This window comes from Poeciliopsis prolifica, unplaced genomic scaffold (assembly GCF_027474105.1).
Source record: "Poeciliopsis prolifica strain line A6 unplaced genomic scaffold, Auburn_PproV2 SCAFFOLD009, whole genome shotgun sequence".
Lineage (NCBI taxonomy): Eukaryota > Metazoa > Chordata > Actinopteri > Cyprinodontiformes > Poeciliidae > Poeciliopsis > Poeciliopsis prolifica.
Window position 1 is genome coordinate 8,661,045 of NW_026562384.1, and position 19,391 is coordinate 8,680,435.

Genomic DNA, 19,391 nt, shown 5'->3' on the forward strand with positions numbered 1-19,391 from the left:
GAAGTGGCAGCTGGCACTGTGCCGCAGGCAGGTTTTAAGCCCACTTTCCCACGTTTCTCCCTAATGAAGAGCTCTGGGAGAGAGAGGGGGAACAGAGGAAGGGGTGAGATGTTGGAGCATAAAAAGGAGAGAAATCTAGCTGAAGTAGGGGCCAGAGGTTTTACACCAAAACCAAAAACAAAGAACAGGAGAGCTTGGTATGCGGGGGGTGGGGGGAATTGGTGGTATGCGCCCTGGCTCGTTAGGCTGAGATGTCCACAGTGCTGATGCTGTGGCTGTGGACCCTTCACAGTGGGGTCTTCAGGCCAATTTCAGCTGTAAATGGTAACCTTTCACTTCCTGGGGGCACTGCAGGCCATCTTGTGACGTAGAAGAAATGGGGAAAAATCAGAACAAGAAATTAGAGTTTTAAGTTTTAGGCTGGAAATGAAATAATTATTTTGATTCGTTTGCTTGTGAGCAGATTGAGATCATGCTGCATGTGAGGTGAACACACATTCATCTTGCTGCTTGTGCTTTTTTTTTTCCCTTTTTCTCTTTTTCCCCCCCTTGCGTGCAGGTGTGGGGAATGCTCTGGAAGGGGGCCGGGGCCGAGCGGGAACCAAACTCTTCCAGGATTTCCAGATGCTCAGCAGGATCTGGACCCATCCCTGGTGCCTTCAGCTGGACTACATCAGTAAAGAAAACAGGGTACGACTGGGAAAGAAAAGCATTCAATTTTATATTAAAAACTGGGTACAAATCACACATAGACATGTTGAAAATGTTTTACTGACAGATCAAATTGCCCATGTATTCTTTTACACCAGAACATATAAAAGTTTGACACAAGTCTTGTTTTGGTGCAGGGGTACTTCGATGAAGACAGTATGGATGAATTCATCGCTTCAGAAACTGAGGAATCCTCCATGAGTCTGACCTCAGAGGATGAGAAGGCGAAAAAGTAAAGTTGGATTCACTTTTTCCCCCGTCATGGCTGCATGCCAGCTGTTTTCTGTATGACTTTCAGTCCCTCTTTGTTTATTCATGGTTGTGGCCTTTTGTTTCTGCACAGCACTTTTCAGGTTCCAGAATGAAATTTCAGTCTGCTTTTCTACAAACTAATTTTTTTCCCATTACAGTTTCACATAGAGAAACACATTGTGTCTTTTCATGCACTTGATTTAGATTTGAATGCTTTTAGAACCACAGAAAAAGAAAAGGTCTACTTTTTTTTTTTCTCTTGATTGTAAACCATTTGGACCTCATCTTTCTTAACTTTCTCATGTCTTGGATCAGTAACTCAACCTGACATTTGTCTTCCACAACTCTTTTTTCCCAACAGGAAAAAGAAGCAGGGAAAAGGGAGGAAGAAGGGCTCTGACGACTCGGACAGTGACGAGGTGGAGGTCATCAAGGAGTGGAACAGCAGCTCCCGCGGCAGGAATGGAGAAGGTCGAAGTCAACCTGAGCCTGTTGAAGAACGTAAGTTTTTTTTTTTAATTTTCATCCTTTCTGTGAGATTAGATCTGCAGTATAATGTAATTATTGAGGTGCAAAGAGCATAGCCTTGTCTGAAACTAATATCAAAGATGTCAAATTTATTTATTTTTTGATCATTTGTGTTCCTGAGCTGAGTCCTTGGACAGATGAGACGAGAGCTTCATATAGAAAAAACTGTTGTACGCTGCAGCTGTCTAGTAACACAGATGTTAATGTCTGATTTGCAGTTTGTGATTCGGCACTAAACTAAAGGGGCTAATTCAGAGTGTTTTTTATGTTTTTGTTTGAAGGATTCTGGACTGCTTTTGATAATGTCTTGTTTACCAACTAAAATACTTATGCTACACCTGGTTTTTGTCGTTTTGGCCAGTCATCCACATTCCCATTTATAACACTTTCCACGTGCGGCACAGGTGGCACTCACCAAAAAGGAAGCAAACATTTCGTTTCCAAGCAAATGCGTGGTTGAATTGAGGAATTAATTGCTGCAAAATGTTGCGCTCACACTTCAAAAAAGACAGAAAATATTTCACAAATACAAGTCGGAGTTGTTTTTTAGGGATGCTCTTCCTCGGCAGATAATTCTGCTGTTAGTTGTTGAATACAGGATTATTTTATCTGCAGAAAATGTCCTGCACCTCTAGAAAAGACATAAACTTAAGTAAGAAGTACTTGATGTCCGAATTCTTTTAAGACGTCTGATTTATAGAGTTGTAACCGAGCCATAATCTGCGTTTCTACCCCAAGCAGCCCGGGCAGCCAACTCTACTCCAGGGAGTCCTTGCTCTGCTGACTGGTACAAGGAGTTTGTGACAGAAGCTGACTCTGAAATCCTGGAGCACTCAGGAAAGATGATGCTGCTCTTTGAGATCCTGCGCATGGCTGAGGAAGTGGAAGATAAAGTGTAAGAACTTTGACGCTATGTGGAACATAAAAAGCATGGCTTTATTGAATACCAGTGTTTGGATGTCTAAAATTAACCTTGAGGCCACTTTTGTCGACAGGTTGGTGTTCAGTCAGTCGCTCATCTCTCTGGACCTGATAGAAGATTTTCTAGAACTTTCCTGCAGAACGGAGGAGGATGAAAAACTTTCTCCATACAAAGGTTACCTTTCACTCGTATTTCTGTTGAGTTTTCATAACTGACCGTATGTTTGTCTATGGCTACCTGCTCTATTTAGAAGCTGCTGAAATTACATAATTTTTCTGATAGTAAACTGCTCCTGACGTTGGTTTAAAATAGTGCATTAAACTTAAAAAATAAAGCAAACGTCAGAGGATGCTGAAGCTCTCCAGCATGTATTTTGCTGGTTGTGGTTTGCTTGTTGCCCTTAAACCCACTCAGATACACACACATGCATGTTACTGCTGTTGTTTTAAGGTCATGTTTCTAATTAAACTTCAGCAGCTGTTTTTGCTTTCATTTTGAAAATGATTAGAGCTCGGCTTTTTTTTCTTTTTATTCCGCGAAAAAATGTTTGCTCAAGGGTTTGTAATTTTGTAATGAAAAGATCAGAGTGCCGTAATTGAAAACATGCCGAAACGTTGGTTATTAAGGCTGGTGGGCGGAGTAGGCCATCTTCAAGACAAAACATTGCATTTAACCGACGTAGCCATCTCTTTCCACTCTTATAATCCATGAGATTTTTATTTATTTGGACAAGGAAAAGCCAACGTTGATGTCAGTTTTAAATTGTGCATGCTTGCAAAAGAAAAGCCTAATTTCTAATAATATGTTTGGTTGTTAAGGTGAAGGAAAATGGTTCAGGAACATCGACTATTACCGCCTCGACGGCTCCACCAACGCCCCCACCAGAAAGAAGTGGGCCGAGGACTTTAATGACACCAGTAACACAAGGTGTGGTGCTTTGTTGATCTTTAATAAAAACTAAAACACAAAATACCACGTTACTGTAATATTCTCTCTGCCTCTGTTTCACTCAGGGGGCGCTTGTTTCTTATATCCACCCGAGCCGGTTCTCTTGGCATCAACCTGGTGGCCGCCAACAGGGTCATCATTTTTGACGCCTCCTGGAATCCGTCGTACGACATCCAGAGTATCTTCAGGGTGTATCGCTTTGGCCAGGTCAAACCCGTCTACGTCTACAGGTTCCTTGCTCAGGTGAGCTTTTTTTTTTTTTTTCCTGACTGTTCCGACTGTGTGTGTGATATGGACTTTGTTATTATCACAATATCGGGCATTATTGTTGTGATGTCATTTAAAGTAACAATAAGAACTATTTATTAGATACATGTATGACTGTGTAAATCCACAATCAAGATAAATGACAAACATTAGGAAAAATTCCCCCCCTGTTCAAGTTGCCAGTAAATTTTTCCATCAGTTTTGCCAACGTAGATATTTTCACAACTGTCATCAATATTGTCTGATTTATTTGTTCTCCCTACTTTTTATTCCCCTCTTTCAGGGCACAATGGAGGAGAAGATTTATGAGCGGCAAGTGACCAAGCAGTCTCTGTCGTACCGAGTTGTGGATCAGCAGCAGATCGAGAGACACTTCACGATGAACGAGCTGGCTGAGCTCTACACCTTTGAACCGGACATGCTGGATGATCCTTCAGAGAAGAAGAGCAAGAGAGCAACTCCGATGCTTCCAAAGGTTGGCATGCTTTCACTTTACACTTCACGTCTGAGGAAAACGTGTCATTTTTAATTAGATCAGCTTTTATAAGGTCAAACTTGATCATTTCTTTCCAGCTTGTCCAAGAATAAAATTAGTTTTCTTTTCTTTTTTTTTTTTTTTTTTTAAACCAGGAGACAGAAGTTTTTTCAGACCCACAGCTAATGGCACGGTTTCTCTTTTGAAGTTGAGCATTTAAGTTATAAACTAAACTATTACTTAAACTCTGCCAGCTTGTATCGTAATCAACCTTTCTGGAGATTTCTGCTGCTTTTTTGTTTCTTTTCACACCCCTGCACTCGCCTCCTCTCATTGTAGCGCAGGTGCTGTGTCACTACTTAGGTCTCCTGCGGTTTAATAGGAACACACAAATCTAACGTGGGTCATGCAGGCCAGCACAGCTGCATAGATCTGTGTGTTTACTGTTATTTACTAAATAGTCGTCTCATTGCAACACGGCTGCTTCCCTGCTATAAACTTGCAGTCCTCGCTCTCTATTTTTTAAAAATCTTTTTATTCATTCCTTGAGGTCTTTACCTTCCGCTGATCCTTGAGTGCGTTCCATCTATTTCCACCCATTACCTTTCGCAGTCTGGTTTATTCAGGTCTGTTTTTGAAGTGGTTTTACCTCTGAAGTCTGTAAACAGAACGGATAAAAGAAACACTATATCCAGCTTGCTGGCGTTTTAAATGGATTGTAAAACAGTCAGTCTTTGCAGGAAATTTGTTTTCCATTTAGATGATCAAAAGATTCTTGCTGTGGCCTTTTACTAGATCTGCTGAGTAGCCCAACCTGTTTTCTACTGTCTTCACAACAGTCCAGATGACCATATTTGAACCTGTCATAGTTGTTGCAGGGGAGGCCAGGGTCATTCATTTCATTCCTTTAAATAGGCCAGTTTCATATTTGGACTAAAAGTTGTTTTAAGGTTCCACATGAAAGCTTCTCCATCACGGTGTCAACACACTCATAACAGTTTACACGTTGCTTCTCAGTCATACATTTATCTGTGACGGTTTCCTGAAATGTTCAATTCAGTTTTCAACAGCGAGTGAAATAAGGAGTTCAGAGGAACCACTTTGTGAAATTTCCCAAAATATTTGCCTATTTGTTGTTCATTAAAAAGGTAAATTGTTTTCTATAGAGTCAACCTTTTCTTCAAGAAGAGCAGTAGGAGTACATCGTTGTCTCTGCAGGATGTTCCAGTGTTTTCATGTGATTGCTGGGGCGTAAAATTGCTTTTCAAAAAGTTGACATTGCAAAACATTTTTTTGTTTTTGTCATAACATGGCATTACAAAAAATATAAATATTTCTGCAGATAGCCTTCTGAAAAATGATTGACGATTCATATTTTAATTTTTCATTCATTTTCAAGCAACTTCTTGAAATGGCACTCTTTTATTCAAATAAACTCGTATGCTGATGAGCTGTCAAAATGCAAAAGAAGGTTTTCATATTGGTCATTCAAGTTAACATGAACTGTTCACACAGGACAAGCAAATACTGAAATTCTTTTTACAAAAAAAGGCAAATGTTACATAAAAGGCATAGTCGGATTGTGGCTTCATCTGCAGTAGTGGGGTTGGTTCTCTGGTCTGTTATGGTAAATAATGAGTTTAGCCAAAAAGTGAAGTTCTTGATTCACAGGCAGGTCTTCATTCCCTCGACTCTCAGCCATCACTATTGAAACAGCAAGATCCCGGATACAAAGGTATAAATGTAATGTTTTCCATAAAAATGTCACCAATTTGACTGCATTTGAACATGATGTCTATAATTGTGGGATGCAGACGTGTTCGCCCAGTTTCTGATGAGAGTTCATTAAACGGCTGCATGCTGGAAGCCTGTAGTCCTTAATGAGCCAGTTGATCTTTATGTGCAGTTGTACTGAAGACACAGGCTAGTGAACCTATTAACAGACTGACCTGTTATTGCCAGTGGGGTAACTGTAGTGTGGCAGCATGACTGCAGCACAATGGAAGGAATTTGCTATTTGGGATGATGTGAAGATGAGTCAGACACTCTTCTTCACTTTGAGCGAACAAAGTTCAGAAGGAGAAACGGTTTGAGCCACAACAGTTTTTCCCCCTTTCCACAAAAAATAGAGATTTTATTCACAATCCCACCACACAGACAACTCACAACCAATTTTTTGTTGTTGTTTTATTCCAACTTGAATCAAGCAGAAAATCTCACTAAAGGTTAATATTTCCCCTCTGTCGCTGTTTGTTTTCTGCTGTGGTTATTGTAGCACCTGTTATCCCTCCTTTTTTACTCATGTTGCCTCTCTTTTTGCCAGTACCCCACGGCATCGTTTCCCCATCATCTTCAAGAGCATCTGTTGTTATGACTTTGCACTTTACAGCACTCACTTTGAACACTATCTGCCTCTGGCCTTCCCTGCATGATGAAGGGTCATTATTTTAAACCCCCTCTTAAACATGTCTGTGTGCTCCTCCAAAAAATCTAATTGGAGACAAAGGAAGCAAGCGCACTTCCCCTTAATGACAAAGAAGGTACTAGTAGCCCAGACATGAGTTTGACAATCCCTGCCCACCCTCTCTGAGATTATATTCCACCTCTTCGTGTTTGTCGTACTTGTCTTTTCTCATCTGACATGCCGCCACATGCACAGCGAGAAGGTGCAGGAGGCTCCCTCCTGAGAATTTTAATCCAGATCTCCCAGCCTCTGCAGATGTTGCTGTGTCGCATGCCGTCAGGAGGCTGGGAGCATGCCCATGTCCTGCTCTCAGCAGGTAATGGCTGCAGTGGTCGTTAGGCTGCGACAGGAACACTTAAATGCTGTGGGCAAGCTGAAGTCGAGCAGCGGTGCAGACCGGAGCAATAAAGCATGCCGTGCTTGGCTCATTATATGTAGGAAGCCATCATTGGTTGGAAAAATCTCATTATATACAATTGATCAGTGGTTCATGGGAGTTTTTATTTTAATGATGACCGTATTAGAAATTATTTTTGGATCTACTCGACAGTTGTTTGTTCTTAACTGCATTTTGTCACCTCTGAAAAGACATGCCTGATCTTGCCGGGTTGCCGGTGGAAAGAAAGAACTAATGATGGCGAGAGCCAAACTCAGAGCTGTTGTGGGTGAGAAAAACCAAGAGGTGTTGGCTCATTTTCAGTTTTCTGGTCTCTTGGGAAATCTGTGGAGACACTGGTGTGGCTCGACAGATTTGATGCTGGTTCTTGTTCTGAATTTGGGCTTAAATCAAACCTGTAGTTCTTCCTCATGGTTTTCTCACAAAACAGTGGTTTAATTTTGCATTTGTGCAATCTTTTTTGATTGTACAGGTGTGCACTTTTCATATAAAAAACAGTAAAATCGCTCTGTATTATCCATAATGACATTTTTACAGATTTCCTTTAGCACTTCATGTGAAAATTGTAACTCTTTGGTTCTTAGTAAACACCCAGAAATGTGGGTGTTTGAAACCTGCTTAAATGGGAACAACAAAGTTGAGGACATCTTGATGCAAGTTGTCATTTGTTTGTCTGAGGAGCAAAGGGAAAGTTATATTGAGCTGTAGTATTTTAAAACAAAGATGGGGTCATTTCAGAATAGCAAAAGATGACATTTTCTTACTTTTAGCTCACTTTTAATTGATTTGTCTGGTAATCGGTGCACAAAACTTTCCTTTCTCGGCATGTCTTTTTATTTGTGTAGATTAAAATTGATTTGTGCGAAATGAATGTTCGTGTTCCACCTTTGTCTTTATCCTTAATTTTTTTTCCACAAGCAAGAAAAAACACCAGAAGTACCTTTCTGTATTTAACAACTTTGCATTAAGTTATAAACGCCAATTACCAGACATTAACATTTAGCTAACCTCTAAATGGTAGTTGAGTCTAAAAAAAAAGTTTTTGTTAAAAAAAAAAAATTGCCACCCAGTCTTGTTAAATCCTTCCTGAATCCCTCCTGACCTACCAGTTACTTCATCTGGCTGTCTGTTGTGATGAGCTTTTAGAGAAGTAGACCCCCATAATGCTGCTAGCCGAGGCTTGTTTTCATGAAAAAGTGGTATGTGTGTCGTTTTTAGGGGATTGTGAAATGCATGATTTTGTGTCTTTGTTAACTGACTGACAGGCGGATAAACCGGTGGACTTGTACCGTGGGCCTGGAGGGTGTGAAAACATTGTGGCTTTGAGTTGAGGGTTGTCCTGAAGCTACAAACATACCTAAAGCATCAGAGGATTTTCCCTGAGAAAATGTTAGCAGCAGCCACGTAGAAAGTGCATATATTACTGGTTTGCTGCTGTTGTGTCGTTTTACTGGTCGCTACAGATGATGGACATTTTCATTAAACCTGTCTAGTCGTCATCCCTTGATATATAAAACAAATTTAAAGTCATTTATTATGGTCTGAAGACAATTGTTGTTAAACTTATGATAGACTAAAGTTACTTTCCAGAGTGACTTTAGTCAAGAATGAAAAATGTTTAAGACATATCAAAGTGCAGACATCCTGTTGAATACAAACTTCAAAGCAACTCAAAGGAAATGGCTGAAGTCTTTGCTATCCACGGTTAGTTTTACGTCAAGTTTGCCTCCATTACTGCCCTCTTCACTTTGGATTGTTCATTTAAAAGCTCCTCTGTAAAATTTTTCCATTTTAAGATGAACTTTATTGTTGTTGTAATGGGAGGTATAAATCGCAAAACGCCTGATTTCTTCATTTGTTACACATTAAATGGTTATTTTGTCTTAATGGGGTCAACATGTTTTAGACAAAATGCTTAATAATGGAGGGGGAAAAATGCTAGTTTTTTATTTATTTATTTAATCTGTATCATGTATTTTCCAGTAAAGAGGGACGTATGTTCTGTTAACGTACTCGTCAGATGCCTGTGCCAAGCCGTAAAGTCTACATGAGGCCCACTTATGTTTATTTGCAAGTTTTTTGTCTTTGTTACGCGAGAGCTGTTGTGTTTAGATCAACAGTTTTGTTTTTTGCCTTTTTGGGTTGGCTCACAGGATTCCCCCAAGAGAAATGCCTTCTATTGGGAGATCATTTTCATGTTCAAAAATTTATGTTTTTGGGGAGTGTGGGGAGTTTCCAGCAGCAAAATAACTCCTCTAGCGTTTAACAAGTCATACGGACAAAAATTAGCTTAAACAAGTGAAGCTGCATGGTCTGCTGCCTAACAACCTGGTTTGTTTATTGCTTTAAGCTCTAAAGTCGGTATAAATTTGACAGAACGTACTAAATAAATAAACTGAATCCATGGGCTGCATCACTTCATATGAACCAGGGTGTATTTTCTGATGCCAAATGTGGCGACGTCATGTATAAGCAGGTGAAAGTTGACTTGAATGTGAGGTCTTGACGCCTCTGCTCTATGCATCTGCCCACCCACTGTCTGTGACCCCTCCTCCCCCCACACAGCAAATTGATAGGCTTCCCTTTGCATGTTCATGAAGATGACAATGGTACAGGTCAGGTTACCTACATCATTAGTTCTGCCTCAGGACACACACACACGTAGCGCTCCAGGAGAGAAGATGGACCGGACCACCCCAGAGCCATCGCCGGTGGGGATGACTTGAGTATCCCAGAATGCACTGTTTACCAGCAGGAGTGTCTGTACTGTCATTTGACCTGCAGCTCCACTGACCCATTAACAGCCAGAAACTCTTCTCTTTCATGACTTTGGAGGAAAACGTTCTTTTTGTTTTAGCGATAAAAAGTAGTTGCGTTTCCCGTCTGGTTTCGGTGTAGATTTCAATGTCCCCTTGGTCAAAATGCTGCACTTAAAGAAATCTGGACACCAAATGCCACCAAATGTTTTCATCTCATTCATCTTCATACTCCTAAACTAAATCTACTGCAACAAATATTATCTTCAGACATTGTATAATTATTAATGGAAATGTGTGTAATGTTACTACCTATGGAAACATGCAGCTGTGCTGTAAAGGTACAGGTTTGATCAGAAAGATTAGTGAACAAACGACATTCTGAGGAGCAAAGCAGACGGGTTAGGGTAAAATATGTGGGGAGGTTTAAAGCAAGGTTAGGTTATAAGACATCCCAAGCTTTGCACATCTCATAGAGAAATGTTCAGGCATAATCTGAAAGTTAAGAGTATGGCACAAACTGCAAACCTAGAAAGCAATGACAGCCACCTGAACTTGACAGGTCATTAATCCAGGTGGTTAACTTTGGTTGAACTGCAGACATCACCCAATAGTTCTGTACATCAATCTGGACTTTATGGAAGAGTGATGATGACAGCCATTTTTGAAGAAAGCCAGAATATGTTCTATCTGGGGTTTGCTACAAGCCCTGTTGGAGATGGACATGAATGCATATGGAAACAGATGAGACCAAAGCGGACCCAAATCTGTGGTGGAACTTGTAAATTGTTGTTTGGATGTTTTCAATCCAATTTGACTGAGTTTGAGTTTTAGTTACTTTAGTTTTAGTTTTTCAAAGAATGGGCAAAATGTTCAGTCTCAAGATTTGCAGAGATGGAGTCCCAAAAGACTAGCAGCTGGAGTCGCAGTCATACATGGTTCTATAAAGTACTGCCACACTTTCCAGTTTTTTTTTTTTTCTTAAAAACATGTTTTTTTTTTTTTCGTTCTTTTTTTCAGTCCACTGTTAGACACAGACTTGTTGTTCTACAACCTTTTACAACCTAAAAAGCCATTTTTTCTTTCAGGCCAGTTAAATATAATTAGTTTAGAGCCACTACAGTCACATGATGGCTTACTCAATGTGGTGTCATTTTTAAAGAACCACAATTTTATGCATATTTTTTAGGATTTAAATTAGATGAAAACTGTAATTTTGCAAGAAAAGGATGGATCTTTTTTATGTAGGATGGAAAGCCTATAGATCCTAATCTGACTAGAAAAAACTGATCTAAAAACATATTATTGGTACTTTTAATGTCATTCTTTGCAAAAATTAAATGGAATTATTGCTTACTGCTAAAACCTACATTTGTTACATCTGGATTTAAAAACATTAGTTGGTTCTTTGTCACTTTTAGCCAGGTACTAAGAGCTGTTGTAGAATGTCCAAAGAACCAGTTTGTGGTTACGGAGCCGCAGGTTGAACACCTGTGGTTTAATCATCTCGACTCGCACTAAAATCAATTGAAGCTGGTTGCAAAGTGATAAAATACGCTATAATTCATAGGGTGTGAGTATTTTCATAATTATGTAGTCTGTTGGCCTTATTCTCAGGGGTAAAATGGGGCCCCACTACCTGTTCAGTGTTCCATCACTCCCACTGCTGGTGGCACTGGCTGCATTTATTTGACCTTTTCTTCCCCTTTCTTTGAGAAAACAAGCCTGGCCTTTTATCCTAATCGGGCCATCAAACCCCTCTGTGCTTTTATGTCCTAATTAGAGGGTAAAGCTGCGGTGGAGTCGCTCGCTGCGTGCCGCTTCCAAATGTTTGGTTGTTTAAGGGTGGCCCGGTTCTGTCCTGATTGAGAGCGATGGCCAGGAAACATAAACACACGTGGCTGAGAAGCACCAGTGGGTTCAAGATCCAGGTCCACGAGTCGCTGCAGCGTGTGTGGGTGAGAAGCTCTGCACAGAGTCCCAAGAGATAGCTCTGAAGTCGTCCTGCCGATCGCCCAGCTCCCCCCGTCCCCCTCCGCGCTTTGGAGGGTCCGGTTTCACTCTGTCTGGTCTGGTGTTTATTTTAAATTTATTCACCACAGGTTTGCAATCACTGCTTAATTTCATGGCTTGATGTTTCAGTTTTACCTAATGCCAATAGCATTCATGGCTTTTGTTTTTTAAACTAAGTTCACACGCATTTTATTCAGGGAAGGGTGGTGAACGAGCGCTGAAGCCCCATTTGAATGCTCTGGTAAATGAGCCAACCTGACATTGACGGAGTTTCAGATTAAAGCAAAGCTAACTTGAGCGAAGGGAATGCAGCACTGAGCGTAATTTAAACCATGTTGTCTTAATTTCACTCTGCTGTTGTTTTCAATAACAATGCAGGCATGGAAACCAGAAAACTACAATCCAATTTGTGTCTGGAATTGACTGAACAGATTGTTTTGCTTTATAATGAACTCACAGGGATTATCTGACACTGGACACGCTGATGTCTGCTTCTGCTTCTGCGTCCTCTCTAGGATCCCATCCTCGCCGAGATGCTGCAGAACAACAAGGACCAGCTCGTGTGTTATCACGAACATGACTCCCTGCTGGACCACAAGGAGGAGGAAGCCCTCAGCGAGGAGGACCGCAAGGCGGCCTGGGCAGAGTATGAAGCAGAGAAGAAGGTGAGAAACATCAGCTCACAGATAGCATGGTCAAGAATTTAATTTGTTTTGGTGTTTTCCTGGTCTGGAGAAATAATATGCAGCATCTCTTTCTATGCTCCAAAACAAAGTGTAGATTTTTAGTTTTTACTTCTTAAGTTGTCTAGAAAGGACAGAACTCTGCCAACAAATGTGTAATTTTAAAGCCACAGTCGTCATCCCTTCCGTTGTTGAAAACCCTGACGTCAAAGCGTGAAGTGGAGTCATGGAGAACCTGTTTTTGTTTGCGAATGTTGGATTGCTAGATCCGTCATCACCTAGATCAAGCAGACGACAGGAACTGCTGCTACTGGTTTGGGTTCAGCTTTTTAAATCTCTAAAGTTGGCTAAGCAGTGTCAAAGCTTGTCAAAGTGAGGATGTCGGTTCACAGAAGGTTAGAAACTCCTCGCTCTCCGTCTCCATTGTTCTCTTCTCCTTTCCTGTGGGGCAATTAGTGGGGGTTTATTTGGAGAAGTGCAGAAAGGGGCTAATGTTGTACAAGGGCAAATCTTCTCTTTCCTCGTAATCCTAGATTCTAATTCACCCTAATGATTATTTTTCCAACACTCTGCTCTCTCTCTTTCCTGTCCTGTGTGCAAAAGCAGCTTTTCCCTCAGAGTTTTTGTACATGCCAGTAAACTGGAGAGTTCCCATCTGCTGGAGGAACATGGATTCTGAGGTCAAATCATGATTGTTCATACCTCTACAATCTCTCACAGTAAAGATCCATATATTGGTTCCTGCAAAAACCAATCACGTTTATGCTGTGGAAACCTGCTTATTGTATATCTAGGCAGCTATCCAGAAGTCGTTCCTCTGTCATAGGAAAGAACATACTTAACGAGGGCTGATTTGAAAACGGTACCCTTATTTGGCTATTTCGCTGTTGCTCACTGCAACATTGTTGGATGGTGTTGAAGCTTAGCATAGGGATAAAGGCATTGGGTGAAAGAAGATTAACTTGTAATATTTAATTTATTTAAATTATTGAGAAGTTTCTTGAAGAAATCCTGGAATAAAGCCATCTCTGATCCCAGCTTGTGCTTAATGAATCTGCTTTTAGTGTAGGGTGATTCAGTCCAGGTTTGCCAAGTCGTGGTTCTATAAATATTAAAACGTAGCTGATCTGAGTTGGTCCAGATGCTTAAAAAAAAAAAAAAAAAAGAAACCATGTAACAGCCCTTTACCACTTTGCTGAATCAAAAGCCAAATTAAGCATCATGTTGTTTTTATGACCTGTGAAACATATAGCTAATAAATTCCTGCTAGGTAAACATTTTCTTATTACATTTCTAGAATGTAGTAAAAACTCAGTGAAAACGTAGAAACGTGTGACTAGAAGAGTGACATTTTGAAGTAGGAGGTGTAGAAGCCCGGAAAAGTGTTTGCTCCCCATCTACTGCAGGCTGTTCATCGGAGGTTCATTCAGTTTTTGGTTTTGAATTTACGAGAGCAACAACTGTAAAGAAACCCAACCTCTGTTATAATGTCTTCTCAGTGTAACGTTCGACTGGTGCTGGCGAGAAAAAGACAAGTGTATAAGATCGGATTTACAATGAACAGAAGAGGGGAGGGGAGGGCAAGAATGTGATCTAGCGCTTGAAATAAAATTGAAGCTGTGTTCTTTGTTCCTCTAATGCACACACCGAAGAGGATTTTAAAATAATCTGAGCCCAATTTGAAAATTGAGTCTAGATTATTTCTTACACTTCATTGACGTGATCTCCATCCTGAACCTCTCGAATGGCTGCGTGTTAAAAGTGAAGAGTGTGTATTGTGGTTGTTTGGAGGGTTTGTACTGTTTGGATTTGCACACCTGTCTCTGACCAGGTCCAAAGACCCCGTTATCCCCCCCTTCACACACATATATATACACACACACACACACACACACACACACACACACACGCATCCTTCTACATACCGGATGGCCAGATTACAGGGCATGGGGAAACCATCTGCAGCTGAGACTCAATTACATACAAACATCGGCATTCTGCTGGCCTTTACTGAGACAAGACTGTTTACTTCAGGTCATTATACACACACACACACACACACACACACATTTAATACAGCAGGAGCTGCTTGATACTGGGAAACATGTTGCTCTCACCGAATGAATGTTCAGAATTTTATCCTGTAACTTTTTTTTTTTTTTTTTTGTCTCCAGATGGATTTTAGAAAAGTTTTGAAAGACGTGAGGAAAAACATGAACTCGGATCTTTTATGTTATGTTTAGTTTAAGGCAAGAAGCAGAGCCCAGTCCTTTGAATCTCACCTGAGATTCTGTATCCTAGTCATTAAGGTTATCTTAATGGCAGATCTTAATTTGATTCTCTTTCTGTTCTACTAGCAATAAAATAAATGGCAGTCCGCATTGAATCAGAATTGCATGGTTGAAGTAGTGATTTTTATCCCACTGCTTTTATTGGCTGTTGTAAATAGCTTTTTTTGAGACGTACCTCGACAGATACAGGTTCAGTCTCCTGACGTCTTTTTATACAAAGCAGTTTTCTGAACTTCTAAACTAAACGTGCTGTTTTTATTGCTCTGTTTTGATATGACTTATTGATAACGCATTTCTCTAGTTTTAGGTAATTGTGTGTAAACAAACCTTAATGTTTTCTTTTGGCATTAGCGTCCTCTTCTGCCTGCCTAAGCACAGGCAGAAGAGGTCACATGACACAGAGACCAGCAGCTGCAGCAGCCTACACGGTCTCTTTCACTGTGAATGTGATTTTGAAGGATGGAAAATGCTTGAATTGTTGGGGAAAACCTTTAATTTTAATATTTGTGTACACAAAAACTGGCCATGAAAGTGCTATGTCTTTGTTGGAAGCTTAATAGCCACTTTTTCAATCAAGCAACAAATTTGTTTGGTTCTACTGGTGACATTTGAAGACCGGTGCTGACTTTTTTTCATCCCAACTTTTGTCCAGCTGTGGGCCAAACCCCGTTTCTAAATCCCTCACACTTGACCCTGTGATCACAAAGCAGTCATGCCATCTGTAGACTGCGCAACAGAAAAGTAACATTTTCCCTAAAATAACTCGCTATTTCCATTGTCTTCTAAACATGTCCAGGTTTTTATTGTAGATAGTAAAAAGAAAACGATGTTTAAAATGACTGCTTGTTAGCTCAGAAGTGGCCCATAAAGTTAACAGCTAAATTACACTGAAGGAAATTCAAATGTATAACAAAACGATTATTAAATACCTTGAGGGCTGGTTTTCAGCCACTTTACCTGTATTCAGGCCTGAATGCAGGTGAAGGGTTTGAATTGGCAGATGAAACCACATTCATAGTTCTCAACACTCGGGTATTGATCTCATCATCAGTGCTAATACAAAGCCTTATTAGTGGTCAGCTAAGGGTTAAAATGGACTCCCTGAACCAGAAAGCCCTGATCAGGCATCTCCAATCTGATCAGATTTGTAATATTTTGTGAGATACCTTGTCTCTCATCAACCACAGGACTCGATAAACGGTTGTTCTCTAAAGCTCAGTCTAATTGATGGCTACCTCCTCCACCCCCTCCCCTGCCTGTTTCTCGACCTTGTTTTTCTCAGGGCCTGTCGATGAGGACCAACTACGCTTCAAACTATGCTCAGCCAGACATGGGCACATCTAACTACTTCTCCTTCAATATGGCAGCTTTGGCCACCATGTCCAACCAGCAGCTGGAGGTAAGTAATGAGCCCCATATGCCTCCCCCACAGCACGGCGCCCCACATTCCTCGTCCCTCCCCTCCACCACCCCTCCACCACCCCTCTCGCTCCTAATTGTGACACCAGTCTAGCAGCGGCTGACCAGTTCATAATGTCTGGGGTGGCTATTAATACACAGTCACTGAGGGAGGAGAGATGCACTCCGCAAGAGGCAGCTTGGTGTTTAATGCAAGTCAAAAGTACTTCAAACTTCAACCAATTTTCATGTTTATAGAAGCTCTTTTTATTTGGAATTGCTGGAAGTGTTGAGAACAATAAAAATACAGAACTCCATAGGAGACATTTACTATTGGTTTGTCACTGCAGGGAGTCTTTGTACTATTTTTATTCACTGTATATAAAAAAATGAAAAAAGTCCATGGACTCCATGATTGTCTTCACCCCCTGAGACGTCCACTCTTTGCTGCAGTGAAAATCTCGCCTGTTTCTAATTGAATGTTTCATTTCTCTTCTACATTTCATCCAGGACCTCATAAACCAGGGACGGCAGAAAGTCATTGAAGCAACAAACGCTTTGAAAGCCTTAGCTCGGGAGTCGATGGAAGACATCATTGCCAGAATAGTGAGTTTTAAAAGCTGCCCAAGCCGGGCTTTAAATCGGTGTGGATCATGGCTCCTAATCTTGAACAAACCTTCTCCCTGCAGTGGAAGGACAACCCAACGCTCACAGAGAGCCAGGTCCAGGCGCTCTCGCTGAGGCACCAAGCCACTGTGGAGATGGAGCTCAAGCGCAGGGAAGGCATTTACAGAGAGGTCCTCAACAGGCAGCAAACGGTGAGAGAACGGCTGAGAAAACACTGTTGTAGTTTTGAATCTCATACCTTTGCATTTTTGCATTTGTAGATTGATCTGAGTCCATTTTACCTTGGAATAATAATGATACTTTTGAACTCTCAAATTATTGTACAAAATTGTGTAGCTCTTTCACATGTACATTATAATGCCATGCAAAATAGATGACAGGCTAAGAACACTTCAAAATGACATGCTTACAGTAGTAACCATGTAGTTTCATATTAAAATTGCAAACTTAACATGTTTTGGCCCTTTTTGAATTATTTTATAATTGTATTTAAAAAAATCAACAAATATTTTGCGTTCTTCACCCAGACTCCCTTAAATCTAGTGGATCATGCTTTTGTTTCAGGCCACATCAAGATCACAAATGTTTGTGGCAGAATGTAGATAAAACCATAACCTCAATCAATTTGTACTTAAAATTAAATAATTGAAAATATTATCACACTGATGTAATTTGGCTTTATACAGATAGGAACTTGGTGTTTCAGCATCTTTGCAATTTTCTGGAAGTGTTTTCCAGGTTTGTGGTGTGTAGAAACTGAATTGTCCTTGTCCATGGATCACCTTGTTCTGGATTATAACAACCCTACACAAACAGCCTGGACGCTCCCTCTAGAGCTGTGCAAAGCTGAGAGGCTTACTTCAAAAGACTTGGAGATGCACTAATGGCAAAATATTTATTCATGGCGCTGACTATAAATATATATAATAAATAAATGTGTGTCACATCAAAACCCACCAAACAAAATGTGATGCCTTTATTATCTGTATACATTTCATATCTGTGTGTCTGACTTACGATCATCTTCATATATTTTTGTTGTGAACACTGCCGTCTCTGTCTGCGGCTCCCCAGCTGATGGTGTACGTTCAGAAGCTGATCACCAACAGGAAGGTGCAGGAGCAGCAGTTGGCCATGGCCAACCAGGCCACCTACCTGAACCAGCTGGCCCTGCAGAACGGCATGATGGCAGGCGGGATGAGCCAAATGAATCTGCTCGGGCTTTACCAGCGCCTCCACGGCATGGGCGGCAATCAAGGCGGCGGCAAGAACCCGGGCCCCTCACAGGGCATGTAGGGTCAGCTCGGGGCCTCTTTCATCCCACTAATGGACAATCTGGTTCCCAGCAGCCCCCCCTGCTGTCTGTGACAAACTGGCTGTGAGACCACTCAGAGCTCAAACGTAACCAAGCAGAGACTGCTGTCTGCTGGGGCCTCTGATTGAATAGTGTTGTGCTGTGATTCACTGAGAGACAGTAAATATAATGTATACATGACTGTGTTAAAGGTTTGTCCAGAAGGTTGACGGGGGGGGGAATGTATATACCACCTTTATGTTATTCAAAATCTGTAGAATCACTTTTCATGTAGTTAACAAAAACAAACCTGTTTTACCCCCAATGCTTTTTAGCATTGTATTGTTTTTCCCCTTCAAAAAGGGTTTCCTTGTTATTTAAACTCAGTTTTTTATACGGTTTTAAATGCCTACCAACATCCAAGTGGGACCACAACCATTGGTTACAGAACTACAGGACAAGATAAGCTCTGATCATTAGTGATTCCTCATCAAATATCTAAGAAACTAGAACAGCTTTCGGTGCTGCAAAGTCCTGCTTATTTCAGGAGGTAGACGAAGCTAAAAACATCCAAGAAAAAGAGAAAAAAAAATGGCCTTATATAATTTCCTAAAAAAAAAAAAATCTCTGTAAAAACTTGAGATTTGTTGTGAATATTTTCTATTCTGCTTTTAAGTGTTTACATTAGTTGTCGCTGAAAATGTTAATGGAATGCTTGTGTCGTCCAGAACTGCCTGCTGGCTCCGATCTTTTTGTAACATCATTCTTATTGTTGCGTGTTGCCTAGCATAGCACTGCGTGTTCCTGCTCATTCATTTACTTTTCGTTTTGTTTTCTTTTGTTCATTTGTTTCACTCGTGTTGATTTTCCCCCCTGATTGGGTGGGTGTGCAAAGCTCGGGCCTCTTCAGCTGGGTGTCACAGGGCCCAAACTTTGCTCCGAATCTGTCTTTGACATTTCGAAATATCCCTTTCAGAATGGACTGGACAGGAGGAGCGAGCGACTGGATTTCTTATTATACGCGGCTGATTTCGTCCGGTGCTTTGTGAGTAATGCTCTCCTGGACGCTGATGTTTCACCAGGCAGGGTCCCTGGACGACTTGTATTCTACTTTGGCACATTCTTTCTTCTAAGAGCTTAAACCGGTGTCGCCATTTAGAAAGAGGAAGGTGGATTGTTCTCACCAAGAGTTGACTTCTATGTTTGCACAAGCTGTGTTTTTTAAATGTAGAATAAGTTACTTCGCCCATTATCGAAGAATGTTCTTGCGTTAGCAGATACACCGATGTGTTTTGCCATTAATGAACTGCTATAATCTTCATAAGTATTTAATATAACATTTAATAAAGTGACCAACACAATGAA

General features: G+C 40.8%; 1 protein-coding gene across 2 annotated transcripts in view; it reads left to right on the forward strand.

Moving 5' to 3' along the window:
* The window catches only part of atrx (ATRX chromatin remodeler), a 32,546-nt gene extending 13,155 nt beyond the window's left edge, over window positions 1–19,391 (forward strand). Inside the window, exons 22-34 of one of the 2 annotated variants that reach the window (XM_055034047.1) lie at window positions 560–690; window positions 849–943; window positions 1,325–1,464; window positions 2,230–2,386; window positions 2,487–2,587; window positions 3,232–3,340; window positions 3,427–3,604; window positions 3,912–4,103; window positions 12,249–12,398; window positions 15,990–16,106; window positions 16,616–16,711; window positions 16,795–16,923; window positions 17,807–19,391. In XM_055034047.1, the coding sequence (XP_054890022.1) occupies window positions 560–690; window positions 849–943; window positions 1,325–1,464; window positions 2,230–2,386; window positions 2,487–2,587; window positions 3,232–3,340; window positions 3,427–3,604; window positions 3,912–4,103; window positions 12,249–12,398; window positions 15,990–16,106; window positions 16,616–16,711; window positions 16,795–16,923; window positions 17,807–18,028 (1,817 nt within the window). In that variant the 3' untranslated portion in view covers window positions 18,029–19,391. The remainder of the gene's footprint in view (window positions 1–559; window positions 691–848; window positions 944–1,324; window positions 1,465–2,229; window positions 2,387–2,486; window positions 2,588–3,231; window positions 3,341–3,426; window positions 3,605–3,911; window positions 4,104–12,248; window positions 12,399–15,989; window positions 16,107–16,615; window positions 16,712–16,794; window positions 16,924–17,806) is intronic. The other variant, XM_055034048.1, reaches the window with a different exon arrangement.